The sequence below is a fragment of the Diaphorina citri genome, unplaced genomic scaffold, assembly GCF_000475195.1.
Source record: "Diaphorina citri unplaced genomic scaffold, Diaci psyllid genome assembly version 1.1 scaffold1991, whole genome shotgun sequence".
Classification (NCBI taxonomy): Eukaryota; Metazoa; Arthropoda; class Insecta; order Hemiptera; family Psyllidae; genus Diaphorina; species Diaphorina citri.
In genome coordinates this window covers 1-21,595 of record NW_007379417.1, presented here as the reverse complement: position 1 = coordinate 21,595, position 21,595 = coordinate 1, and the positions used below count along the sequence as shown (strand labels likewise).

General features: G+C 39.4%; 1 protein-coding gene across 1 annotated transcript; it reads right to left on the bottom strand.

The window, feature by feature from the left end:
* Positions 1-151: 151 nt before the first annotated feature.
* LOC103517838 (tubulin glycylase 3A-like) lies at positions 152-14,167 on the bottom strand. The gene is made up of 15 exons (XM_026829807.1): positions 14,128-14,167; positions 13,115-13,411; positions 12,175-12,277; positions 11,797-11,858; positions 11,499-11,600; positions 10,911-11,111; positions 10,251-10,442; positions 5,711-5,924; positions 5,494-5,584; positions 4,681-4,761; positions 4,045-4,143; positions 2,803-3,056; positions 2,086-2,421; positions 1,538-1,654; positions 152-1,320 (listed from the first exon to the last, which is right to left on the bottom strand). Exons 2-15 carry the CDS (start codon positions 13,292-13,294, stop codon positions 164-166), a joined length of 3,189 nt encoding a protein of 1,062 aa, XP_026685608.1. The 5' UTR covers positions 13,295-13,411; positions 14,128-14,167; the 3' UTR covers positions 152-163.
* Between the last annotated feature and the right edge of the window lie 7,428 nt (positions 14,168-21,595).

Genomic DNA, 21,595 nt, shown 5'->3' with positions numbered 1-21,595 from the left:
TGTACAGTATTGACAGATTGACACCTACATATTTTCTACGATAGGTACCTTATATGTGTACTTAATATATTCCTTCCTGAAATAAAAAGGAAAATCTTGAAAAAAAAACTGTTTTAATCAATTTGACTAACCTAAAAATACAGCCCAAGGGTATCAACGTACATCAAGCTGTTATCATTTGATCTTTATTGGTAGTGAAACATTTCAAGCTCATTCCAACAGCAAATAAATTTTCCGCTGATTTGTTTGGCTTGATGTGGGGGAAGATAGAACTGGAGTTCCTAGGAGATGCATGAGGGGAAGATAAAGGAGATTTATTACCTAAAGGAGAATAATTTGAACAGCCACGATTAGGTGATATTGACTTGGGCGAAGGTGATTTCGTAAAAGTTGCCGATTTAGACACGTGCGTTGGAGATTTTCTGACAAGAATCGGAGATTTAATGTGAGAAGGTGATTTAGAATATGGAACAGTTACAGGTTTTGCTGAATGCACAAGCTTGTGTTTTTTAAGTGCTTCACGTACAGTCGGTAAGGTTTTTAGAATATTATCTTTTCTTATATCTGATGGCAGGTTCAATCGTTTCATACATTGATGCCCATTAGATATGGTTTCATTGCTCCAATCAATTTCATACTTGTTATTTTTGCTTTTCATTAGATTTGTTTTTAATTTCAAGTTATTCACGATATCCTTACAGTTCTTCCTGGTTTCCGAAACTTTCATCTTCCATTCATTTAGTAGCTCCAGGTTTTCATCGGTTTTCTTTCTTCTTTTGTTTTTCCTCATTTTATCCTTCGATTTTTTGTTTGCATTTTTACTGGTATCCCTATGAAAGTATTCAAAACCTTTCTCTAGAACGTCTTCATTTTCTGGGATGTCTGTAAAAACGTCCAAGTTTTCATCTAGCTCAAACTTATAAGATTCATCCTCATCCATAGTGTCATCAGCATTATTACTAGAGTTATCAACTTTGTCAGTTATATTTTCAGCATTGTTTTTGTATTCTTCATTAGTCTCTCCCACACTCTTGGTTATATCTGCATTTCTATTGAAATTGGTTTCTTCTGAGCTCTTTGGTTTTAATTCATCTTCCTTGCTTATCTCATTTTTCACTTCTTTAATTCCTTCAACTGTTGTTATTTCGCTTTTACCCTTCTCAATTTTCTTGTTTGTCTTGTCTTTATTCAAATCCTTGTTGATCTCTTTGCTTTCTTTCAGAGTAACATCACTATTTTCTCTACTAAACGCCGTCCTATAATTATTGTTTATTATGTTTATAACTTTATCCAAGGACGTCATGTAGTTTTCTTGTTTCTCTGAAACAATTTAAGAAAAACGAAAAATATGATAATATCTTACATAGGTTGGTAAGTAGAACCTGAGGCTAAATTAGGATCATAATGCTTCAAGTAGCATCGATTTCTCAAATTAAATGTTCCCGTACAACAGAATTCCCAAAGATTTGTAAGAATTCACCTAACATGAGATTATTAGAAATAGGACAAGTAGTCCCATCAACAGCTTATAACAAACCTGACGGGATTTCAACTGTCTCTGGACATAACGGGCTAGCTGTTGGAGGGGAAGTGACTTGTACTGATACATTCTCTACATTAGCTTCCTCCAAGTCAACTTGGTTGGTCCTAGCAACTAGAAGAGCAGTAGAAAAAAGCACATTTGTAAATACATATCTACATAAGCTTTTTCTAGTCACAAAAGATCTAAAAAGGTCGCAGTGACATAGGGCGTTTATTAAAGCCGATGGCCCTACTTATACCAATACTCGTTGTATTCACGTATACAAAGAGCTCTCACTCTCTTTGTACATCAAGGATCACGTGGGTGTTTAGCAGAATAAATCCTTTGAAAAAGACCTTTTTAATCCAAAGCCGTTTCCTAAGATGTCATTAATAGAAAGCGGACGAACATTAATAAAAGCAGTTGCCATTGGCAATGAGCATTGTCCATTAATTTAGTGTTATATCAAGCTAAGTAGATGTCAAACTAAATATGTACATTGTACATGGAGATAGGTAATAATGACCTAAAGTCTATACGTATATGAGTCTTATTTATCTCACCTTCATCCTCTTTATCAGCCGGACTATTGTGTCTGCTCTGCATGAGTTGCACTTGCAGCTTACTGATGAGCTCATACACTTCACTTGTGCAATCGTTGAAACTGAAGCCCTGTTCTTGTTTGGAACTTTTCACCGAGACCGATCGTTCTCGTTTCGCACTCTTCGACCAGTATTTGGACTTGCGTACCAATTTCGGACTGAGGTCTGGCAGCATTTTGAAGCCCCGCAGCGTCAAGTTTTGGCCCATGTAGGGCTGACTCGGGGAAATGGTCTGCTTGTACACGAGCTCAAACATGCCCGTGTCCGCCATTTTGTCTTCACGCCGATCTACGACCACTGTGGACAGATGAAAAAAATTATGATCTTGCGGTTTTCTAAATTAAACACATTTGAAGTTGTTAAAACAAATTGAAAAAATGTTCAAGGTGTCTTACCCTTTTTTTAAGAGGTTTGATAGAGGGAACTGTAAGTCGAAGAGAGAAGAAAGAGAGGATAGAAGAAAGCAAGCCGTTCCGAGAACGAATCTTATCCGTCCAGGATAAAATCCACCCCGGGCGGGAATTGAAGCCACGACCTAGCGCTTACAAGGCAGACGCGCTACCAACCAAGTCAACTAGGCTGGCAAAAAACACAAAAAAAATGTGATCTTGTGGTTTGCTAAATTAAACACATTTGAAGTTTGTAAAACAAATTGAAAGGATGTCTAGGGTGTCTTACCTTTGATGACATCCTCGAGCACTTGAGCACAAAGTCTTGCTGTGACACTTGTGCTGGCTGCCATGCAAGGTCCGGAATTGATTTCGATCAGCCAAGGCACAAAGTTCTGAGCCAGCATGAAGTCTGCTCCATACAACTCAAAGCAATTCTTCCGATGATCAAATGAATCCTGGGAAGCCAGCAAAGATCCCACGATGCCGTCTTTCATTCCAGGGTAGATGACTTTCTGCCAAACGTCTGCTACACCCATCGTCCTAGAAATCCAAAGTGAACCTTGTAAAACCCAGTGCACCCACTATGTCTCGGTCCCTAACTTGGTCTTCCAACCTACCTTCTTGTCTTTCGACAGATTATTTTGTTACAACGGAGCAGTCCCATCGTCCTAGAAATCCAAAGTGAACCTTGTAAAACCCAGTGCACCCACTATGTCTCGGTCCCTAACTTGGTCTTCCAACCTACCTACTTGTCTTTCGAGACTTTAGACAGATTATTTTGTTACAACGGAGCAGTTGACGTCATCGTATACGGGAGGGTATGCCGTGACGTCAGAGTTCAAGATTTACCGGTATTTTTTAAATCGATTTATCTCGGGATCTAGAAGTCGTAGAAGAAAAAGGAAAATTCCATTGTTCCTCGTTTTTTCTGCTCTTTGACTTAGAAACTTCACCTACGTAAGCGCAACTGTTCCATTGATTGAGATCGTTTCGTTACGACAGTGATGTGTACGCACGAATATCGCGTACACACAGAACGATCTGTCAAAGGACCATATTGGAAGACCAAGTTGAAAGACATGTCGAATATGTCGATTGCTGGACTCAAGGGACATCAAAATTAACAGTATCGGTGAACGGTGACTATATCTCATTCACTTTCTAAACGTTACCGTTGATATGAACAGAACTATGAAAGGCCTAAAGTTACTGAGTCTGCTGTTACCTGAGATAAGCTTGGAAGGAGTAGCAGTCCCACATGTTTAGATCGTTTCGTTACGACAGTGATGTGTACGCACGAATATCGCGTACACAGAGAACGATCTGTCAAAGGACCATATTGGAAGACCAAGTTGAAAGACATGTCGAATATGTCGATTGCCGGACTCAAGGGACATCAAAATTAACAGTATCGGTGAACGGTGACTGTATCTCATTCACTTTCTAAACTAACTAAACGTTACCGTTGATATGAACAGAACTATGATAGGCGTTCCTAAAGGCCTAAAGTTACTGAGTCTGCTGTTACCTGAGATAAGCTTGGAAGGAGTAGCAGTCCCACATGTTCTCATCGGGGAGATGTCGATGTCTGTTCCCGTTCTGATATTTACACTGGATGGCATTGTTGCTCTCATTTTTATTTCTATTAGATGTGTCCTCTTTGGTTTCAAAATTTGACACCCTATAGTTAGTTAGTCCCTAAACTTATTTATTTATTTTTCAAGAGGCTGAGTAATACCCTTAATACCCAGTAGGTAGAACATGAAGTGCCCATATGGTCTTGGTCAACCGTTCATATTCATGATCGACGTCACTTAACTCTCATTTTATCTACGGGAAACTGGTGCACTCAACGTCTCAAATTTTTTGGCTACAACCACATTGATTACAATAAATTGTTGCTCAGATGAACTGACTCGTGCATGTTCACTAGGGAGTAGTTCTGCGAACAGAACCGGAGGTAACTTTCTCTGCAAGAGGGGGAACATGTTTTTATTGATGAGACGAAACAAACAATACATCTAAAGGTAGACTACTATCACGTCACGTGAGTTTACGTGACGTGAGAGCAGTGTGCCTGAACGAAATTAGGTACCTACAATATTATGGGAAAACTTTGAACCACATACATCTTTCTGACCCCCATGAGATCATATGAGCTCACGTGATATTGTTGCTCAGATGAACTGACTCGTGCATGTTCACTAGGGAGTAGTTCTGCGAACAGAACCGGAGGTAACTTTCTCTGCAAGAGGGGAAACATGTTTTTATTGATGAGACGAAACAAACAATTCGTCTAAAGGTAGACTACTATCACGACACGTGAGTTTACGTGACGTGAGAGCAGTGTGCCTGAACGAAATTACCTACAATATTATGGGAAAACTTTGAACCACATACATCTTTCTGACCTCCATGAGATCATGTGAGCTCACGTGACGACTACTATCACGACACGTGAGTTTACGTGACGTGAGAGCAGTGTGCCTGAACGAAATTACCTACAATATTATGGGAAAACTTTGAACTACATAGGTACATCTTTCTGACCCCCATGAGATCATGTGAGCTCACGTGACGTGATAATAGTGTGCTGTTACCTTACGACTAAGATATACCTATTATCTGACTGGTTGAATCTTGAGCCATTCTCTGTGATTTATGGTGAAAATGATGAAATAATAATAATAGACTCTTGAGTGGAAGGTAACCACTAGGCGAGGTTAATGCTGGAGGCGTTCTCTACAACCTAACCCTTAGAGCTCTATTATTATGTCGTCAAATCCTCATATAAATGAGGATAAAATCCCATGCCTCGGCTGGGATCGAAACCACGCCGTTACCAGGTGAGCGTCTTCACCACTACGCCACCAGGGCAGGTGGCGTAGTGGTTTGAGATCCTTAAGGACAACTTGGTTTGTACGTAATCCAAAGCAATAATGATAAAATAAGTGGAGAGTGAAGTGTCAATACCTACTTGTACATCCACACAGTCAGAGGATAAGCACTGGTAACTAGGAACCACTGGCGAATGTCGAACTTGGTGTTGTAAATGAGGAGTGGCCTTTCTGAAATAGAGAAATAGTTTCAAGTTTCAACAAAAAGCCAATCCTAAAGCTCTTATCCCTTCTTGGAGCCACAGAGCCAATCTACCTGATACAATTTTACTGACCAATGCTGTAAACTCTTCTTACCAATATACTTCTGGACCACAAATCTCGGGTCATTCGTGTTGGTGGCCGTAATCTTCTGGATGATATCTTCCAGTTTGTACATCACCTGGATCCCTCGACCACGGGACTTGGCTCCTGGCTTCACAATCCAAAGGTTGCGGAATCCATCCAGGTGCATTTGAGGCCAGAACTTTTTCGTGTGCTCCACCGTGTGTTTACTGCATTGATAGATTGCCTGCAAGGTATGTATTTTACAATGAGATTATTTTTTTTTAGTCTGAAGAACGGAGGGTGAAGGTGAAGGACTTTGGGGATTTTTAGAGGATGTACAATTGTACATCTTCTTTCCATGAGATGTACGATACCTTGGAAGGGAAGAAACGAGAATCTCTACTGGACTCATGCTTTAGGGTCATTTAATCATGATCCAAATACACACTGGATGATCCCATTACCGTACCAGTAAAAATCACACGTCCTCCAATTGTACATAGTTTCTTCAAATTAGATTGAACCCAAGGACGCCTTTGCCCTTGACTAATGAAGTGAGCCAGAAAGCACGCGATGTATTCCAACTTACTTGACTCCAAATTTACCTATGAAAATATAAGACCTTGTTTAGACTGCGGGAGTAAAGGAACTATTCAGTCTCATTCTGGCAGGATAAACAAAGTATATTCTATTCGCCAGAAAGCACGCGATGTATTCCAACTTACTTGACTCCAAATTTACCTATGAAAATATAAGACCTTGTTTAGACTGCGGGAGTAAAGAGAATATTCAGTCTCATTCTGGCAGGATAAACAAAGTATATTCTATTCTTCTCATTACAAAACTTTCAGGCCACAAATCCAGATTTTTATTTCAAGTCTGTACTGTGAGCTGTGAGCCTTTGTATAAATCCCTATACAGGGTGTCCCGCGAACGACTGTACAACGCTTAAGGGTTGATGCAGGACCTAAAGGGCTACCAAAAAAAGCTATCTGGACAGATCCGATTTTCAACAGGGGCGGAGTTATGAAGGATTTCCTGTTTTTCAACATTTTTCATACCTTGACCCCTTAAAACGCCATTATCTCTTGAACCAATAAAGATAATAAAAAATTGATTGCACCATTGAAAAGAAAACAAAATTTACTAAAAAATAAGATTCCCTGTTTTGGTAAAACCCTCCCTCAAACACAACCAGAGGCTTGAGAAAAAGATTTTTTTGTGTCTCTTTAAAAACTACCATTTCACTGACATTGACGGAGCTAGTCATGGCTACTCCATCACCGCTGACGATATTGTTGAGCTGAGAAAGCGGAAGCAGCCTTTCAAGATCTCCGTTTGAGCCAACCTTCCAACAGAGTCAAGTTTATGATGGTTGACCAAATCATCGTCTCGTCTATCTATTTCGTTGTAACTAGTAACTAATAGAGGTGCTCGTATGTTTGTAGATACTAATAATGTTGCATATTGAACTTCCATATTGGCCCCTCGGGGTAACCAAACATTAAGTCAACAAGATCATTTGACACAGTATAAGGAGACAGATAGGTAGCCATTTGTACCTACAAGTATTAATGTCAATCATTAGCAACTAAGACTGCGGGCGAAGTTTGTGTACATATTGTACAGTATTGACACCTATTTTCTACGATAGGTACCTTATATGTGTACTTAATATATTCGTTCCTGAAATAAAAAGGAAAATCTTGAAATAAAAACTGTTTTAATCAATTTGACTAACCTAACCATACAGCCCAAGGGTATCAACGTACATCAAGCTGTTATCATTTGATCTTTATTGGTAGTGAAACATTTCAAGCTCATTCCAACAGCAAATAAATTTTCCGCTGATTTGTTTGGCTTGATGTGGGGGAAGATAGAACTGGAGTTCCTAGGAGATGCATGAGGGGAAGATAAAGGAGATTTATTACCTAAAGGAGAATAATTTGAACAGCCACGATTAGGTGATATTGACTTGGGCGAAGGTGATTTCGTAAAAGTTGCCGATTTAGACACGTGCGTTGGAGATTTTCTGACAAGAATCGGAGATTTAATGTGAGAAGGTGATTTAGAATATGGAACAGTTACAGGTTTTGCTGAATGCACAAGCTTGTGTTTTTTAAGTGCTTCACGTACAGTCGGTAAGGTTTTTAGAATATTATCTTTTCTTATATCTGATGGCAGGTTCAATCGTTTCATACATTGATGCCCATTAGATATGGTTTCATTGCTCCAATCAATTTCATACTTGTTATTTTTGCTTTTCATTAGATTTGTTTTTAATTTCAAGTTATTCACGATATCCTTACAGTTCTTCCTGGTTTCCGAAACTTTCATCTTCCATTCATTTAGTAGCTCCAGGTTTTCATCGGTTTTCTTTCTTCTTTTGTTTTTCCTCATTTTATCCTTCGATTTTTTGTTTGCATTTTTACTGGTATCCCTATGAAAGTATTCAAAACCTTTCTCTAGAACGTCTTCATTTTCTGGGATGTCTGTAAAAACGTCCAAGTTTTCATCTAGCTCAAACTTATAAGATTCATCCTCATCCATAGTGTCATCAGCATTATTACTAGAGTTATCAACTTTGTCAGTTATATTTTCAGCATTGTTTTTGTATTCTTCATTAGTCTCTCCCACACTCTTGGTTATATCTGCATTTCTATTGAAATTGGTTTCTTCTGAGCTCTTTGGTTTTAATTCATCTTCCTTGCTTATCTCATTTTTCACTTCTTTAATTCCTTCAACTGTTGTTATTTCGCTTTTACCCTTCTCAATTTTCTTGTTTGTCTTGTCTTTATTCAAATCCTTGTTGATCTCTTTGCTTTCTTTCAGAGTAACATCACTATTTTCTCTACTAAACGCCGTCCTATAATTATTGTTTATTATGTTTATAACTTTATCCAAGGACGTCATGTAGTTTTCTTGTTTCTCTGAAACAATTTAAGAAAAACGAAAAATATGATAATATCTTACATAGGTTGGTAAGTAGAACCTGAGGCTAAATTAGGATCATAATGCTTCAAGTAGCAGAGATATTAACGATACAAAGGGAGAATCCGTCAATTTCCTACATTACTATGAATCCCTGTCCACCTTTTTCTTGCTATTGCCGCATATTTCTCAAATTAAATGTTCCCGTACAACAGAATTCCCAAAGATTTGTAAGAATTCACCTAACATAAGATTATTAGAAATAGGACAAGTAGTCCCATGTCATCAACAGCTTTTAACAAACCTGACGGGATTTCAACTGTCTCTGGACATAACGGGCTAGCTGTTGGAGGGGAAGTGACTTGTACTGATACATTCTCTACATTAGCTTCCTCCAAGTCAACTTGGTTGGTCCTAGCAACTAGAAGAGCAGTAGAAAAAAGCACATTTGTAAATACATATTTGTAAATTCTCTACATTAGCTTCCTCCAAGTCAACTTGGTTGGTCCTAGCAACTAGAAGAGCAGTAGAAAAAAGCACATTTGTAAATACATATCTACATAAGCTTTTTCTAGTCACAAAAGATCTAAAAAGGTCGCAGTGACATAGGGCGTTTATTAAAGCCGATGGCCCTACTTATACCAATACTCGTTGTATTCACGTATACAAAGAGCTCTCACTCTCTTTGTACATCAAGGATCACGTGGGTGTTTAGCAGAATAAATCCTTTGAAAAAGACCTTTTTAATCCAAAGCCGTTTCCTAAGATGTCATTAATAGAAAGCGGACGGACATTACATAAAATCAGTTGGCATTGGCAATGAGAATCCCTGGAGCATTGTCCATTAATTTAGTGTTACCTATATCAAGCTAGGTAGGCTTCAAGCTAAATATGTACATGTAGATAGGTAGTAATGACCTAAAGTCTGTACGTATATGAGTCTTATTTATCTCACCTTCATCCTCTTTATCAGCCGGACTATTGTGTCTGCTCTGCATGAGTTGCACTTGCAGCTTACTGATGAGCTCATACACTTCACTTGTGCAATCGTTGAAACTGAAGCCCTGTTCTTGTTTGGAACTTTTCACCGAGACCGATCGTATGGGTTTCAGTGGAAACTTGAAGAAAAATCGAATTGAAAAAATGGTAGTTTTTAAAGAGATACAAAAAAATCTTTTTCTCAAGCCTTAGGTTGTGTTTGAAAGAAGGTTTTACCAAAACAGGGAATCTCATCTTTTAGTAAATTTTGTGTTCTTACCAATGGTGACCGATCGTTCTCGTTTCGCACTCTTCGACCAGTATTTGGACTTGCGTACCAATTTCGGACTGAGGTCTGGCAGCATTTTGAAGCCCCGCAGCGTCAAGTTTTGGCCCATGTAGGGCTGACTCGGGGAAATGGTCTGCTTGTACACGAGCTCAAACATGCCCGTGTCCGCCATTTTGTCTTCACGCCGATCTACGACCACTGTGGACAGATGAAAGTTGAAAAACAGAAAATCCTTCATAACTCCGCCCCTGTTGAAAATCGGATCTGTCCAGATAGCTTTTTCTGGTAGTCCTTTAGGTCCTACATCAACCCTCAAGCGTTGTACAGTCGTTCGCGGGACACCCTGTATACCTACTTCCTCCGTCCACTCACATGGATCTGACTCTTGGTGGCTTTCACAAAGCTTTCTCCATGGTGCACCACCTGATAGTACCAGGTGAGGAATTGGTCCCATTGGTGATCCCAGATCTTCACCTGGCTTGGTAGATCGATGTCTTCGTGCATTTGACAGCTGAGGAATTCGGCACATCGGCGAGATGCAAACTCGACGGCACACAGTGGCACCTGTAAGATGAGATGAAATAGTAAGGATAATCCTCGAAAGGTCTAGTAGGGAAGAGCTTTATCGTGCAGCAGGTCCCAGGATCAAGTTTCAGAGTCGACAAAAAGTTTTTTTACGAGGTTTGATAGAGGGCACTGTAACTGATAAGGTCTTATCGTCCCGAAATCGAAGAGAGAAGGAAGACAGGATAGGAGGAAGCCAGCCGTTCCGATAACGAACATTATCCGTTCGGGATAAAATCCGCCTCCGGGCAGCAATGGAACCCGCGGCCTAGCGCTTTTCGATTGTGAATATTTCAACGATCGATTTTCAATTCTCATTTTTTATAAATTTGATAAATTATCGTGCCAATTTACTGGGAAGACTGCCATATGAGCATGCGTGGACACATATCTTATGATATAAATGTGTACCTACAGGGGTATCAGATGTTCTTTTGCTACGGAACAAAAATGACGGATTCACCTCACCTTGCCATCCTCATGAAAGAATCCTTGCTTGGCCGAATCCACACTATACACCACAAAGCGGAGTAGACTCAGACAAGCGGTGAGTCGAAAGTCATCGCACAACTCGGTTAAATCATCAGTGGAAGAGATGTTGTGACAGCGTGGGAAATGAACTGCCTCACTGAACCAGTGCATCTGTTGGAGATGATTGCACAGACCCACCTGACAGAAATCATAAAACACCTTTTTAGAGCCTGACTGAGGACATAAACAGAGTGAACCTTAAGTCAGATTTCTCAATCGGGGGGTGCACGAGAGACCCTCCGGGGGTACGCGGAAAAAAAGTGTAATGGCTGACAGAAGAATAACAACAGCAAAATTTTGACGGCTTATCAGTGCAGTACAGCCCCAAAAGTTTCTGAATTTTGTCCTCAAGGTTCTGAGTGTGTTTATAACTCAGTAGTAATGGTAGTACAATGGTACACATCAACCTAGGTTTGGGTATTCATTAACTCATTATGATGATGGTGAGGGTTCATGAGATTTAACCTGGGTAGCCAAGGGGTACGCGGGCGAAAAAAGGTCGAGAACCGCTGGACTAGATCCTACCTTGGTGGTGAAATATGCCCGCGGGAACCGACTGACGATGGTGTTCTTGCTGATCCGCTTCCAATCCAGAGTGTCACCTCGCATGGTCCACAGTAAGTTAACCTGGGCGTCCCTCAGGAGCCGAGATACCATGTGCCTGGGTAGCCAAGGGGTACGCGGGCGAAAAAAGGTCGAGAACTGCTGGACTAGATCCTACCTTGGTGGTGAAATAAGCCCGCGGGAACCGACTGACGATGGTGTTCTTGCTGATCCGCTTCCAGTCCAGAGTGTCACCTCGCATGGTCCACAGTAGGTTAACCTGGGCGTCCCTCAGGAGCCGAGATACCATGTGTTCGTCCTTGCTGTCATTGGTGGGACGAGCTGGAATAGGATGACCAATGGATGACGTTTTTAATTACTTTATGAGATAAATCATTAAGACGTTTTTTTATGGCTATGGCTTTATCACAGGGAATGTTCACAGGTTTTTAATGGCTTCTCCTTTTTCACCACCTATTGGTGATGTCTTTACCGATAATCTAAATCTAAACGAAAGCAAATTGTACTCCAAACTCTGCTTAAATAATAAAAATAATAATAATAATAATAATGATAATAATATTTTAATAAAAAACTTAACGGGAAATATATATATGTTTTTTTTTTAAGAGAAACTAACAAAGGTCTCAAAACTCACGATATTCCTCGCTGATGTCGTGGTATTTTTCCAGCCATCCCCGGGCTCGGAACGCCTCTCTGATATTGGGGAAATGGCCTAGCACGGTGTAGGTCTTCCGACTCTGAAATCCAAAGTAACAACCGCTTTATTACGAAAGGATCACACAAAAAGAACTCTCAGAGACTGAGGTGTATGGGCAAACAGACCGAAAGGATGGGTTTAACCCTGATATGATCAACAAACTTTTTGTTTTACGAATCTAAGAAAGATACCAGCTACTTCTACTTACTAAGTCCAAATTAGGAATAGAACATTAATTCTCAATGCATTTTTCTTTGTCCTAGTTGTGATGCTCTTATTGATCAAACGCACCCTTTTTTTAATAGCATGCAAACCTAAATGCGTCTATTTATAAAAGTTTATAGGTAACGCATTGTTCTAGTTTTTTCCATTCATAATTTCTCCCCTTATTTATGTGCTTTTAATCTAATCTAACCAAAACAAAAGGGGTTGACACAACAGGTGGTGTAGTAAAGAATGAATGGGGAAATAGGTTAGTAGGATGGTGCGTTCTTTCAAAGGCCCAATAAATTTCTTCATGCAAAGGTCCTAAAATATTTACATATGTAAGTAAGTCAATACTCCCATACCCTTTGTCTGGAGCCATCTACACGGAAGGAAAGGACTCCTCATGGACAAACATAAGTTTGTCAATGAGGTTTTATACTGTCGTAGTGGGTCGTTCAGGGTCGGCCCAAACAAACGACCGATTCTGGGTGACTGGGAAAGACTTAAAAGTGAAAGAGGAGAGAAACAGCTCTGAAATCTTTGAATCTTGAAGGTGAACGCTCTTTTGGTAGCGATGACCATAGTAACCAAATATCATCGCTAATACATATTTGTAGCCAAATATCACCCACTCGTACGACAATACCTCAGCGTTTCATTGTTTCCTTACCTTGATAGCAGTTTCTACGAGGGATTTCAAATACTTGAGCTTCTTGTTGAAGATGATATCCTTGGCAGACAGTTTATTCTTCTTACTGAACAGACAGTTGTCACTATTGCTGCGACTCAGGCTGGTCAGGGGATTCATGTAGGGGAGGACAGCACTCACAGTTCGTGGTGAAGCCAGCATTGCGGTCAACGTTCGGGGGGATTGAGGAACAAGGGCAGACTCGGGCTGTTTGTATTTCTTCTTGCGAGGGGTCTCCAAAATGCGGCTCGGAGAGGTTTGAAGCAAGTTGTCCAAGGTCTGAAAAGCACAGAAACGAAGTTTACTTAAATCTATCTGGTATCTTGGTCTACAGTCTCATGTTGAAAGTTTGAATCAAGTTATTCAGGGTCTGAAAAATAGAGAGAATAATAACCAGGGTCTGAGAAATACCTAGAATAATAACTAGGGTATGAAAAATAGATCGAACGCCTAATAACTAGGGTCGGGCTGTTTGTATTTCTTCTTGCGAGGGGTCTCCAAAATGCGGCTCGGAGAGGTTTGAAGCAAGTTGTCCAAGGTCTGAAAAGCACGAAAATGAAGTTTACTTAAATCTATCTGGTATCTTGGTCTACAGTCTCATGTTGAAAGTTTGAATCAAGTTGTTCAGGGTCTGAAAAATAGGGAGAATAATAACCAGGGTCTAAGAAATACCTAGAATAATAACTAGGATATGAAAAATAGAGAGAATAATAATAACTAGAGGTAGAGGAAATGGGGACCTCTGAAATTATTATTTAGGTTCCAATTTGTATGAACGCCTGATAACTAATAAGTATGCAATATGCAACATAATAAAAATTAGTGGAGATGCGTCGATTACTATGCATATGCACATGAACTTTTCATAGGTAACTAATTAATTATCTGTTTGTACCTACTAACAACATATCTACATGTAATTAAGTGTCTGCAGTTATAGAGGGCATAGCTAGTTTTATCCCTAGGTAATAATATTAATAGGAATAAGTACTCACCTGATTTTCGACGTTTGAACACTCGAGCACGGTTATGGCTGACTTGTGGTACCTTCCAAGCTAATCAGGCTAGCTAAGGTCTCAGGCCAACCACTCACACTGAGACCGCCTGACTAGGCTATCGACACTTGTTTATGCTCCGATTTGCCTCAATTTTCAAGGCACATCAGGCAAAAAGGGCAACAAAAACAATGATGGGATATACCTATATATGGGCTGACTTGGGTTTGGTCCGGTGCCTCTGGGATCCTTTCAATATACTACTGGGGGTGCGCGATCTTCTAAGAATTTCCCGTGGTGAGTTGCTGCTGTTGGTGTTCGTGTTGGTTTTCGTTTTTCTCGCTTTTCTGGCCACTCGTCGAATAGGTTGTTCGTCATCGCTGTCATATTCGTTGCTTTGACCAAACGGATCGTCATCACTAGTCTTGTCTGATGTTTCCTCAACAGTTTTGTCAACGTTTTCTTCGTGGTCCGTGTCATCGGCTGAATTTTCCAGCGGTTCGAGTGATTGGCTATTATTCTGTGAGGTGTTTTTTCCAGGATCTTTGCTATGGGCTGTTGCGTTCTGAAACGGATAAGTTTGGAAATTTTGATTAGGTAACGCTCGTTTTTCTCTGGAATCTTGAAAGTTCAGGGTTCCGCAAAGATGTTCATCTTTTGAAAAGGGTTCCGCGGGCCAAACTAATTAAGAAACACTGTCATAATGCTTCAAGTAGCATCGATTTCTCAAATTAAATGTTCCCGTACAACAGAATTCCCAAAGATTTGTAAGAATTCACCTAACATGAGATTATTAGAAATAGGACAAGTAGTCCCATCAACAGCTTACCAAAAACAACACGAACAACAAAACAAGTAACAACAACACCAACAACAACAACAACAACAACAACAACAACAACAACAACAACAACAACAATAACAACAACCACAACAACAACAACAACACCAACAACAACGGTAGACAAACAATTTTCTCCCACCTGATCGCCTTATTTCCTCCTCCTCCTCTTCCCCTCCATTAACAACAACTAGAAAGTAATTCAGCATTCTTACATCTTGATTACCTTCGTTGTGCAGAGTAATGTAGCAATTATCCGTGGGTAATGTTGTAATTTGTTCTGAAAATGAGGCAATAGACAGGGTTAGGCTTATTAGGTGCGCCTCTCAGCTTGAAATTTCAAGTGCTCCCCCGGACGCCTGGGAGGTAGTTACTTACTTATACCGAACTGCTTAGAGATTTGTAATTTAGGAGATTTCTCCAAAAATTTGGAGCATCGAACCCGCGACCTAGCGCTTACGAGGTAGCTACCTTAAAAGGTAACTAGGCTGGCCTCATGCTAATATTTTTCTTTTTTTAAGGTTTGATAGAAGAAACTGTAAAAGTATGTCCACACATGGTCGAGCGGCCGTAGACTATATGGGTGGACACCTTCACTACCGAAATTCCCGAAATCGAAGAGAGAAGGAGGACAAAGACAGAATAGGGGAAAAAAGCGAGTAAGTTATGTGTGACCTCAAATTATGCCACCCTCTAAATCCTCTAATTATGATGTAGCAACAAAAATTCTGGAAAAATGGGTGGTTATGACCCCCTCCCCCCTTACTTTCCAATTTTTTTTTTTTTTTTTTTTTTTTTTTTCAGGTTTGATAGAAGAAACTGTAAAAGTGTGTCCTTCACTACCGAGATTCCCGAAATCGAAGAGAGAAGGAGGACAAAGACAGAATAGGGGGAAAAAAGTGAGTAAGTTATGTGTGACCTCAAATTATGCCACCCTCTAATTATGATGTAGCAACAAAAATTCTAGAAAAATGGGGTGGTTATGACTACCCCAACCCCCCTTTCCGGAAATACCTACGTACCAAATAAAACTAGAAAGTAATTCAGCATTCTTACATCTTGATTACCTTCGTTGTGCAGAGTAATGTAGCAATTATCCGTGGGTAATGTTGTAATTTGTGCTGAAAATGAGGCAATAGGCAGGATTAGGCTTATTAGGTGCGCCCACCGCATAAAAGAATACCTATAGCTTGTTTTATGCCGTGTGTTTTTGGTGATTAGGTAGTTAGGATGGTAATTTTGTAGGTAATCGAAAAAAGATTATAGGTATTTTCCAGCGGTTCGAGTGATTGGCTATTATTCTGTGAGGTGTTTTTTCCAGGATCTTTGCTATGGGCTGTTGCGTTCTGAAACGGATGAGTTTGGAAATTTTGATTAGGTAACGCTCGTTTTTCTTAAGTGTTTTGAAATTTATCCCTTAAATACAGATCTTGAATATTATTGTTTCTGTATAAAACCTATGGGTACCTAATAATGAAATTAGGCATTTTTTTTTTTATAATACAATGGAATACTATAGGTACCTAACTTCAAAAAATTATGAATGCATAACGTCCTTGATGTTTGTATAGTTTTAATTTTTAATAGATATTTACTACTTACCGTATTTGGCACGGGTGAGCTAGTCTCCTCTTGAAGAACACATGATAGGTTGGGCAAAGATAATTGACTTTGATTGTTGGTCAATGCCGTCACTGGGTTGCAATCTTCACCAGTTCCATCGTATTCATCAAGTGTATCATCGTATTCATTAGGTGTACTGAGGACATAATCCGATGTGGTGAACGTAAATGGCAGTGTATCTGTAACTTGAATCTCTTGGTCTCTCTGTTGGATTGCCACACAATCAATAAAATGTACGAAATAACAATGATCCTATTTGTTTAATTATTTTTGTTATTTTAAAACTGTTTTAATTGTTTTGTAGTTTGTACCTAATAAAATAAAAATATCATGTCGAAATTATATTTGTAAAAGTTATTATCTTTTTTTATAATACAATGGAATACTATAGGTACCTAACTTCAAAAAATTATGAATGCATAACGTCCTTGATGTTTGTATAGTTTTAATAGATATTTACTACTTACCGTATTTGGCACGGGTGAGCTAGTCTCCTCTTGAAGAACACATGATAGGTTGGGCAAAGATAATTGACTTTGATTGTTGGTCAATGCCGTCACTGGGTTGCTATCTTCACCAGTTCCATCGTTTTCATCAGGTGTACCATCGTATTCATCGGGTGTACTGAGGACATAATCCGATGTGGTGAACGTAAATGGCAGTGTATCTGTAGCTTGAATCTCTTGGTCTCTCTGTTGGATTTCCACACAATCGTTGTTGTTTATGTCGACACATGACTTTCCTTTGTTCACATCCGTTTGAGTTTCGGACATGGCGGCCTCTTTCCTTCCAGATGTTCATGGATCATCTGGAATTTTGGATACGACTTTCCTTTGTTCACATCCGTTTGAGTTTCGGACATGGCGGCCTCTTTCCTTCCAGATGTTCATGGATCATCTGGAATTTTGGATAGACATACATAGAATCTAAAGATGGAATTTATTCTGGCAGAAAATAATAACGTTAACAACTTCAGCTACATATTTAGAAATATAAACGGCGTGAACGACCTGTGTTAAAACGCCTTATCCGAAAAGAAATATAAAGTTCACAACTTCAGCTATTAGCTATGAGAATTAACAATTAACTAAATAAAACGAACCTTCAGAACTATTATTTATTTACCCTTTTACTCATTAATTCCTTATTCCCTCCTATCACATAATTATTTACCTCCGTATTTCGCCATCAGCATTTCGCCAATCCTCGTACTTTTTTCCGTCGTCATCCAGCCAAACACTCACCAAGCTACCACTCACTTCATCACCAAACCAAGACTGATGGAGCAAAAAAGGAAAAAAAATTGCCTGTTTTTTTTTTTTCCGTCGTCATCCAGCCAAACACTCACCAAGCTACCACTCACTTCATCACCAAACCAAGACTGATGGAGCAAAAAAGGAAAAAAAAATTGCCTGTTTTTTTTTTGTGATAACTTTTTTAGTGACGTCATGGCATCCCCTCTCCTCTTCGCCCCGTTTTGCTTCGAAATTTTAACAATAGTAATTCTACCACATACAAGTTTCCTTTACGAGGAAAAAAAAAATATTTGCATGCCTAGAACTAGAAGAAGGTACCTACTACCTATGTAGTTACCTATAATTCAGGATCTATACGTATTATTATCTTGACTGATGATAGGGTAGATATAGGTTAGTTCAAGTAGATTGTAAATTGAGTAGAGGTAGAGCTTTAAAAATATTGAATTTACCTGGTTAAACTGTGTACGTACTTTTTTCTGCCTATCTAAGTCTTTAAATTGCCGCTTTTCCTAAGATGGCTACTTGGGTAATAGGTGAGAGGGCGGTACCTACCTGGAAAGTTAATTTCTAGGTAGGTACCTACGAATCCCCTCTCCTCTTCGCCCCGTTTTGCTTCGAAATTTTAACAATAGTAATTCTACCACATACAAGTTTCCTTTACGAGGAAAAAAAATATTTGCATGCCTAGAACTACGTATAGAAGTAGGTACCTACTACCTATGTAGTTACCTATAATTCAGGATCTATACGTATTATTATCTTGACAGATGATAGGGTAGATATAGGTTAGTTCAAGTAGATTGTAAATTGAGTAGAGGTAGAGCTTTTAAAATATTGAATTTACCTGGTTAAACTGTGTACGTACTTTTTTCTGTCTATCTAAGTCTTTAAATTGCCGCTTTTCCTAAGATGGCTACTTGGGTAATAGGTGAGAGGGCGGTACCTACCTGGAAAGTTAATTTCTAGGTAGGCACGGATTTTCCTCGTCAAAAGCATGTATTTATAGGGTCATTTGATTTTTTGTTTGATAGGGATTTTAGGTCGCTCGGGTTTTAAGTAACGGGAGTTTTACCCTCTATACTCGTCAAGGTACCCACCTCCTCACCATTAGACTTTTAAATGTGCCCTGAATAAATTAGAAGTCCATGACCTCAAGACCATAATCCATAAAGTAACACACGTGAGGACAATATTAATAATTATTATTATTTTTATTTTTAGTCCTTAATGGCAGGATTCTCACGCTGTGAGCTCTTCCCCCCAACCTTATAGAAGCTTCAGTAGATTAGGGCAGGGAGACCACAATGTGGGAATTGTGGGAAATATCGGACCGACTCGACTTTTACAAATTTTACCAAGGGCCTACATTTTACAATGAAATTACAAAACTGGAGATGGACAAAATTACTCCTAAAGTAACGACATTTTACAAGAACATAGCTCAAAGTAAAACATTAATATTCCTTTAGGAACACAGAACATAACATATACTCCTAAAGTAACGACATTTTACAAGAACATAGCTCAAAGTAAAACATTAATATTCCTTTAGGAACACAGAACATAACATAAAAAACCATACACTACATACAGTACCTACCTACCTAAGCTAAATATACCTACATGTACTAGATAAAATCCACATAAAGAACTTGGACGGATGGGTTTAGCGAGGTACCCACCTCCTCTTCTTGATAGCGAAATGCTCAAAAGTTTAAAATTAGAGAGAATTAACTTTTGCCAACATAAAAGGTCACAGGGAGAAATAATTAGAAATAATCAGACTAGCAGATAGCATGTAGCACGCGACAATCCCATGGAAATTCAGCAAAATATGCCGCTTCTTACTAGTGGAGGAGATAGAGGCAGGAGAATTTGCTACACCTATACTAATCACTTACGATAGATTAGTCAAATTAGTGTATTTTGGTTCAATCGGGCTTGATATTTTCTCACACGCCTAGACCTTAAGGTGATCAGACTAGCAGATAGCATGTAGCACGCGACAATCCCATGGAAATTCAGCAAAATATGCCGCTTCTTACTAGTGGAGGAGATAGAGGTAGGAGAATTTGGACTGCTACACCTATACTAATCACGATAGATTAGTCAGATTAGTGTATTTTGGTTCATTCGGGCTTGATATTTTCTCACACGCCTAGACCTTAACAGCCGCTTGTGTAACCTACGTTTCTATAAAACTCAGGGACGATATTAGATTTCAGGGGCGAAGCCAAGGGAGCGCGAAGCGCGACCTCATGCTCACCCCGCGAAGCTCCCGGGAGCGCGCAGCGCGATCGTTACCAAGGGACCGCAAAGCGCGACCCCATGCACACCCCGCGAAGCCCCCGGGAGCGCGCAGCGCGACCGTAAACAAGGGAGCGCAAAGCGCGACCCCATGCACAACCCCGCGAAGCTCCGGGAGCGCGCAGCGCGACCGTATACGCAACTCCGCGTAGCGAACACGCGAAGCCCCCGGGGGGTCGAGCACGAAGTGCGAGTTTTATCTATACGCGTATTTCGGGTTTTACCCCATTCTCAAGATGATATTTAATTAAGGTTGCAATTAAATATCATCTTGAGAATTAATTCGGGGTAACACCCGAAATACGTGTAAAGATAAAATATATTACATTTGTAAAACTAAAAGTCAAGAGTTTTTTTTATTTATTAAGTTATTGAAAGTTTTACCAAGTATTATTTTGGTCTTATTATAAAGCTTTTTTTTTACCAAATAAAATGTACGAAATAACAATGATCCTATTTGTTTAATTATTTTTGTTATTTTAAAACTGTTTTAATTGTTTTGTACCTAATAAAATAAAAATATCATGTCGAAATTTTATTTGTAAAAGTTATTATTTATTTATTTATTTATTTTTCTCATCAGAATTTATTAATAGCCTGGATTTGGGTAGGATTGCGGCATTCTAAATCCAGCGTATGCGCGCGCATTTACCTGGATCTAGCATTAAAATCAAGCCTGGATCCAAGCATTCAAAATCCAGCGTATGCGCTGGATGTAAGCGTGAATTAGGCTGGATGTAAGTGTGTGCTTTTTACGTCTACATCCAGTTGGAGGACATCCTGGAACAAGGGCACTTTCACGCTTAAATCCAACTATGTAGTAAGTGGATCTAGGCTTGCAGACTGGATGTCATCCAACTTACTCAGGTGAATTTGTAAGCTTGATTCGAGCCTTACATCCAATCGTGTGTGCTGACTGGGTCAGGTATTAATTTAATGCTTACGAGTATTCGATGTTCTTATTTACCTATATAGGTATGATATCACTCCTTCTCCTCCTTGAACCCCAAAGACACCCACAGTTTTCTTACGAAAATTTTACTTCTGTGTTCCACCAAAGCCCTTTTCTCTGCCCGATCTTCGCCACTGTTCAAATGCGCAAATCCATGCAAAGCCACAGTAAAGATTTCTACTGTTCCGACATTTTGGCCATGTATATCCTGAAGGCGAACTTTTTATCCTCAGCTTGAAATTTCAAGTGCTCCCCCGGACGCCTGGGAGGTAGTTACTTACTTATACCGAACTGCTTAGAGATTTGTAATTTAGGATCCGGAGGTTCGAAATAAAGATAAGTAGGTATATTCTCCAAAAATTTGGAGCATAGAACCCGCGACCTAGCGCTTACCAGGTAGCTACCTTAAAACGTAACTAGGCTGGCCTCATGCCAATTTTTTTTTTTTTTTTTTTTTTTTTTTTTTTTTTTTTTTTATGAATAAAA

Excerpts from the sequence above, each read along its gene's own strand:
- LOC103517838 (XM_026829807.1), bottom strand. The coding sequence starts at position 13,294 with ATGCTGGCTTCACCACGAACTGTGAGTGCTGTCCTCCCCTACATGAAT. Across the intron at positions 11,859-12,174 it reads CGACATCAGCGAGGAATATC|CTCGTCCCACCAATGACAGC; the intron begins GTGAGTTTTGAG and ends ATCCTATTCCAG. Across the intron at positions 2,422-2,802 it reads GCTCGAGGATGTCATCAAAG|TGGTCGTAGATCGGCGTGAA; the intron begins GTAAGACACCCT and ends ATCTGTCCACAG.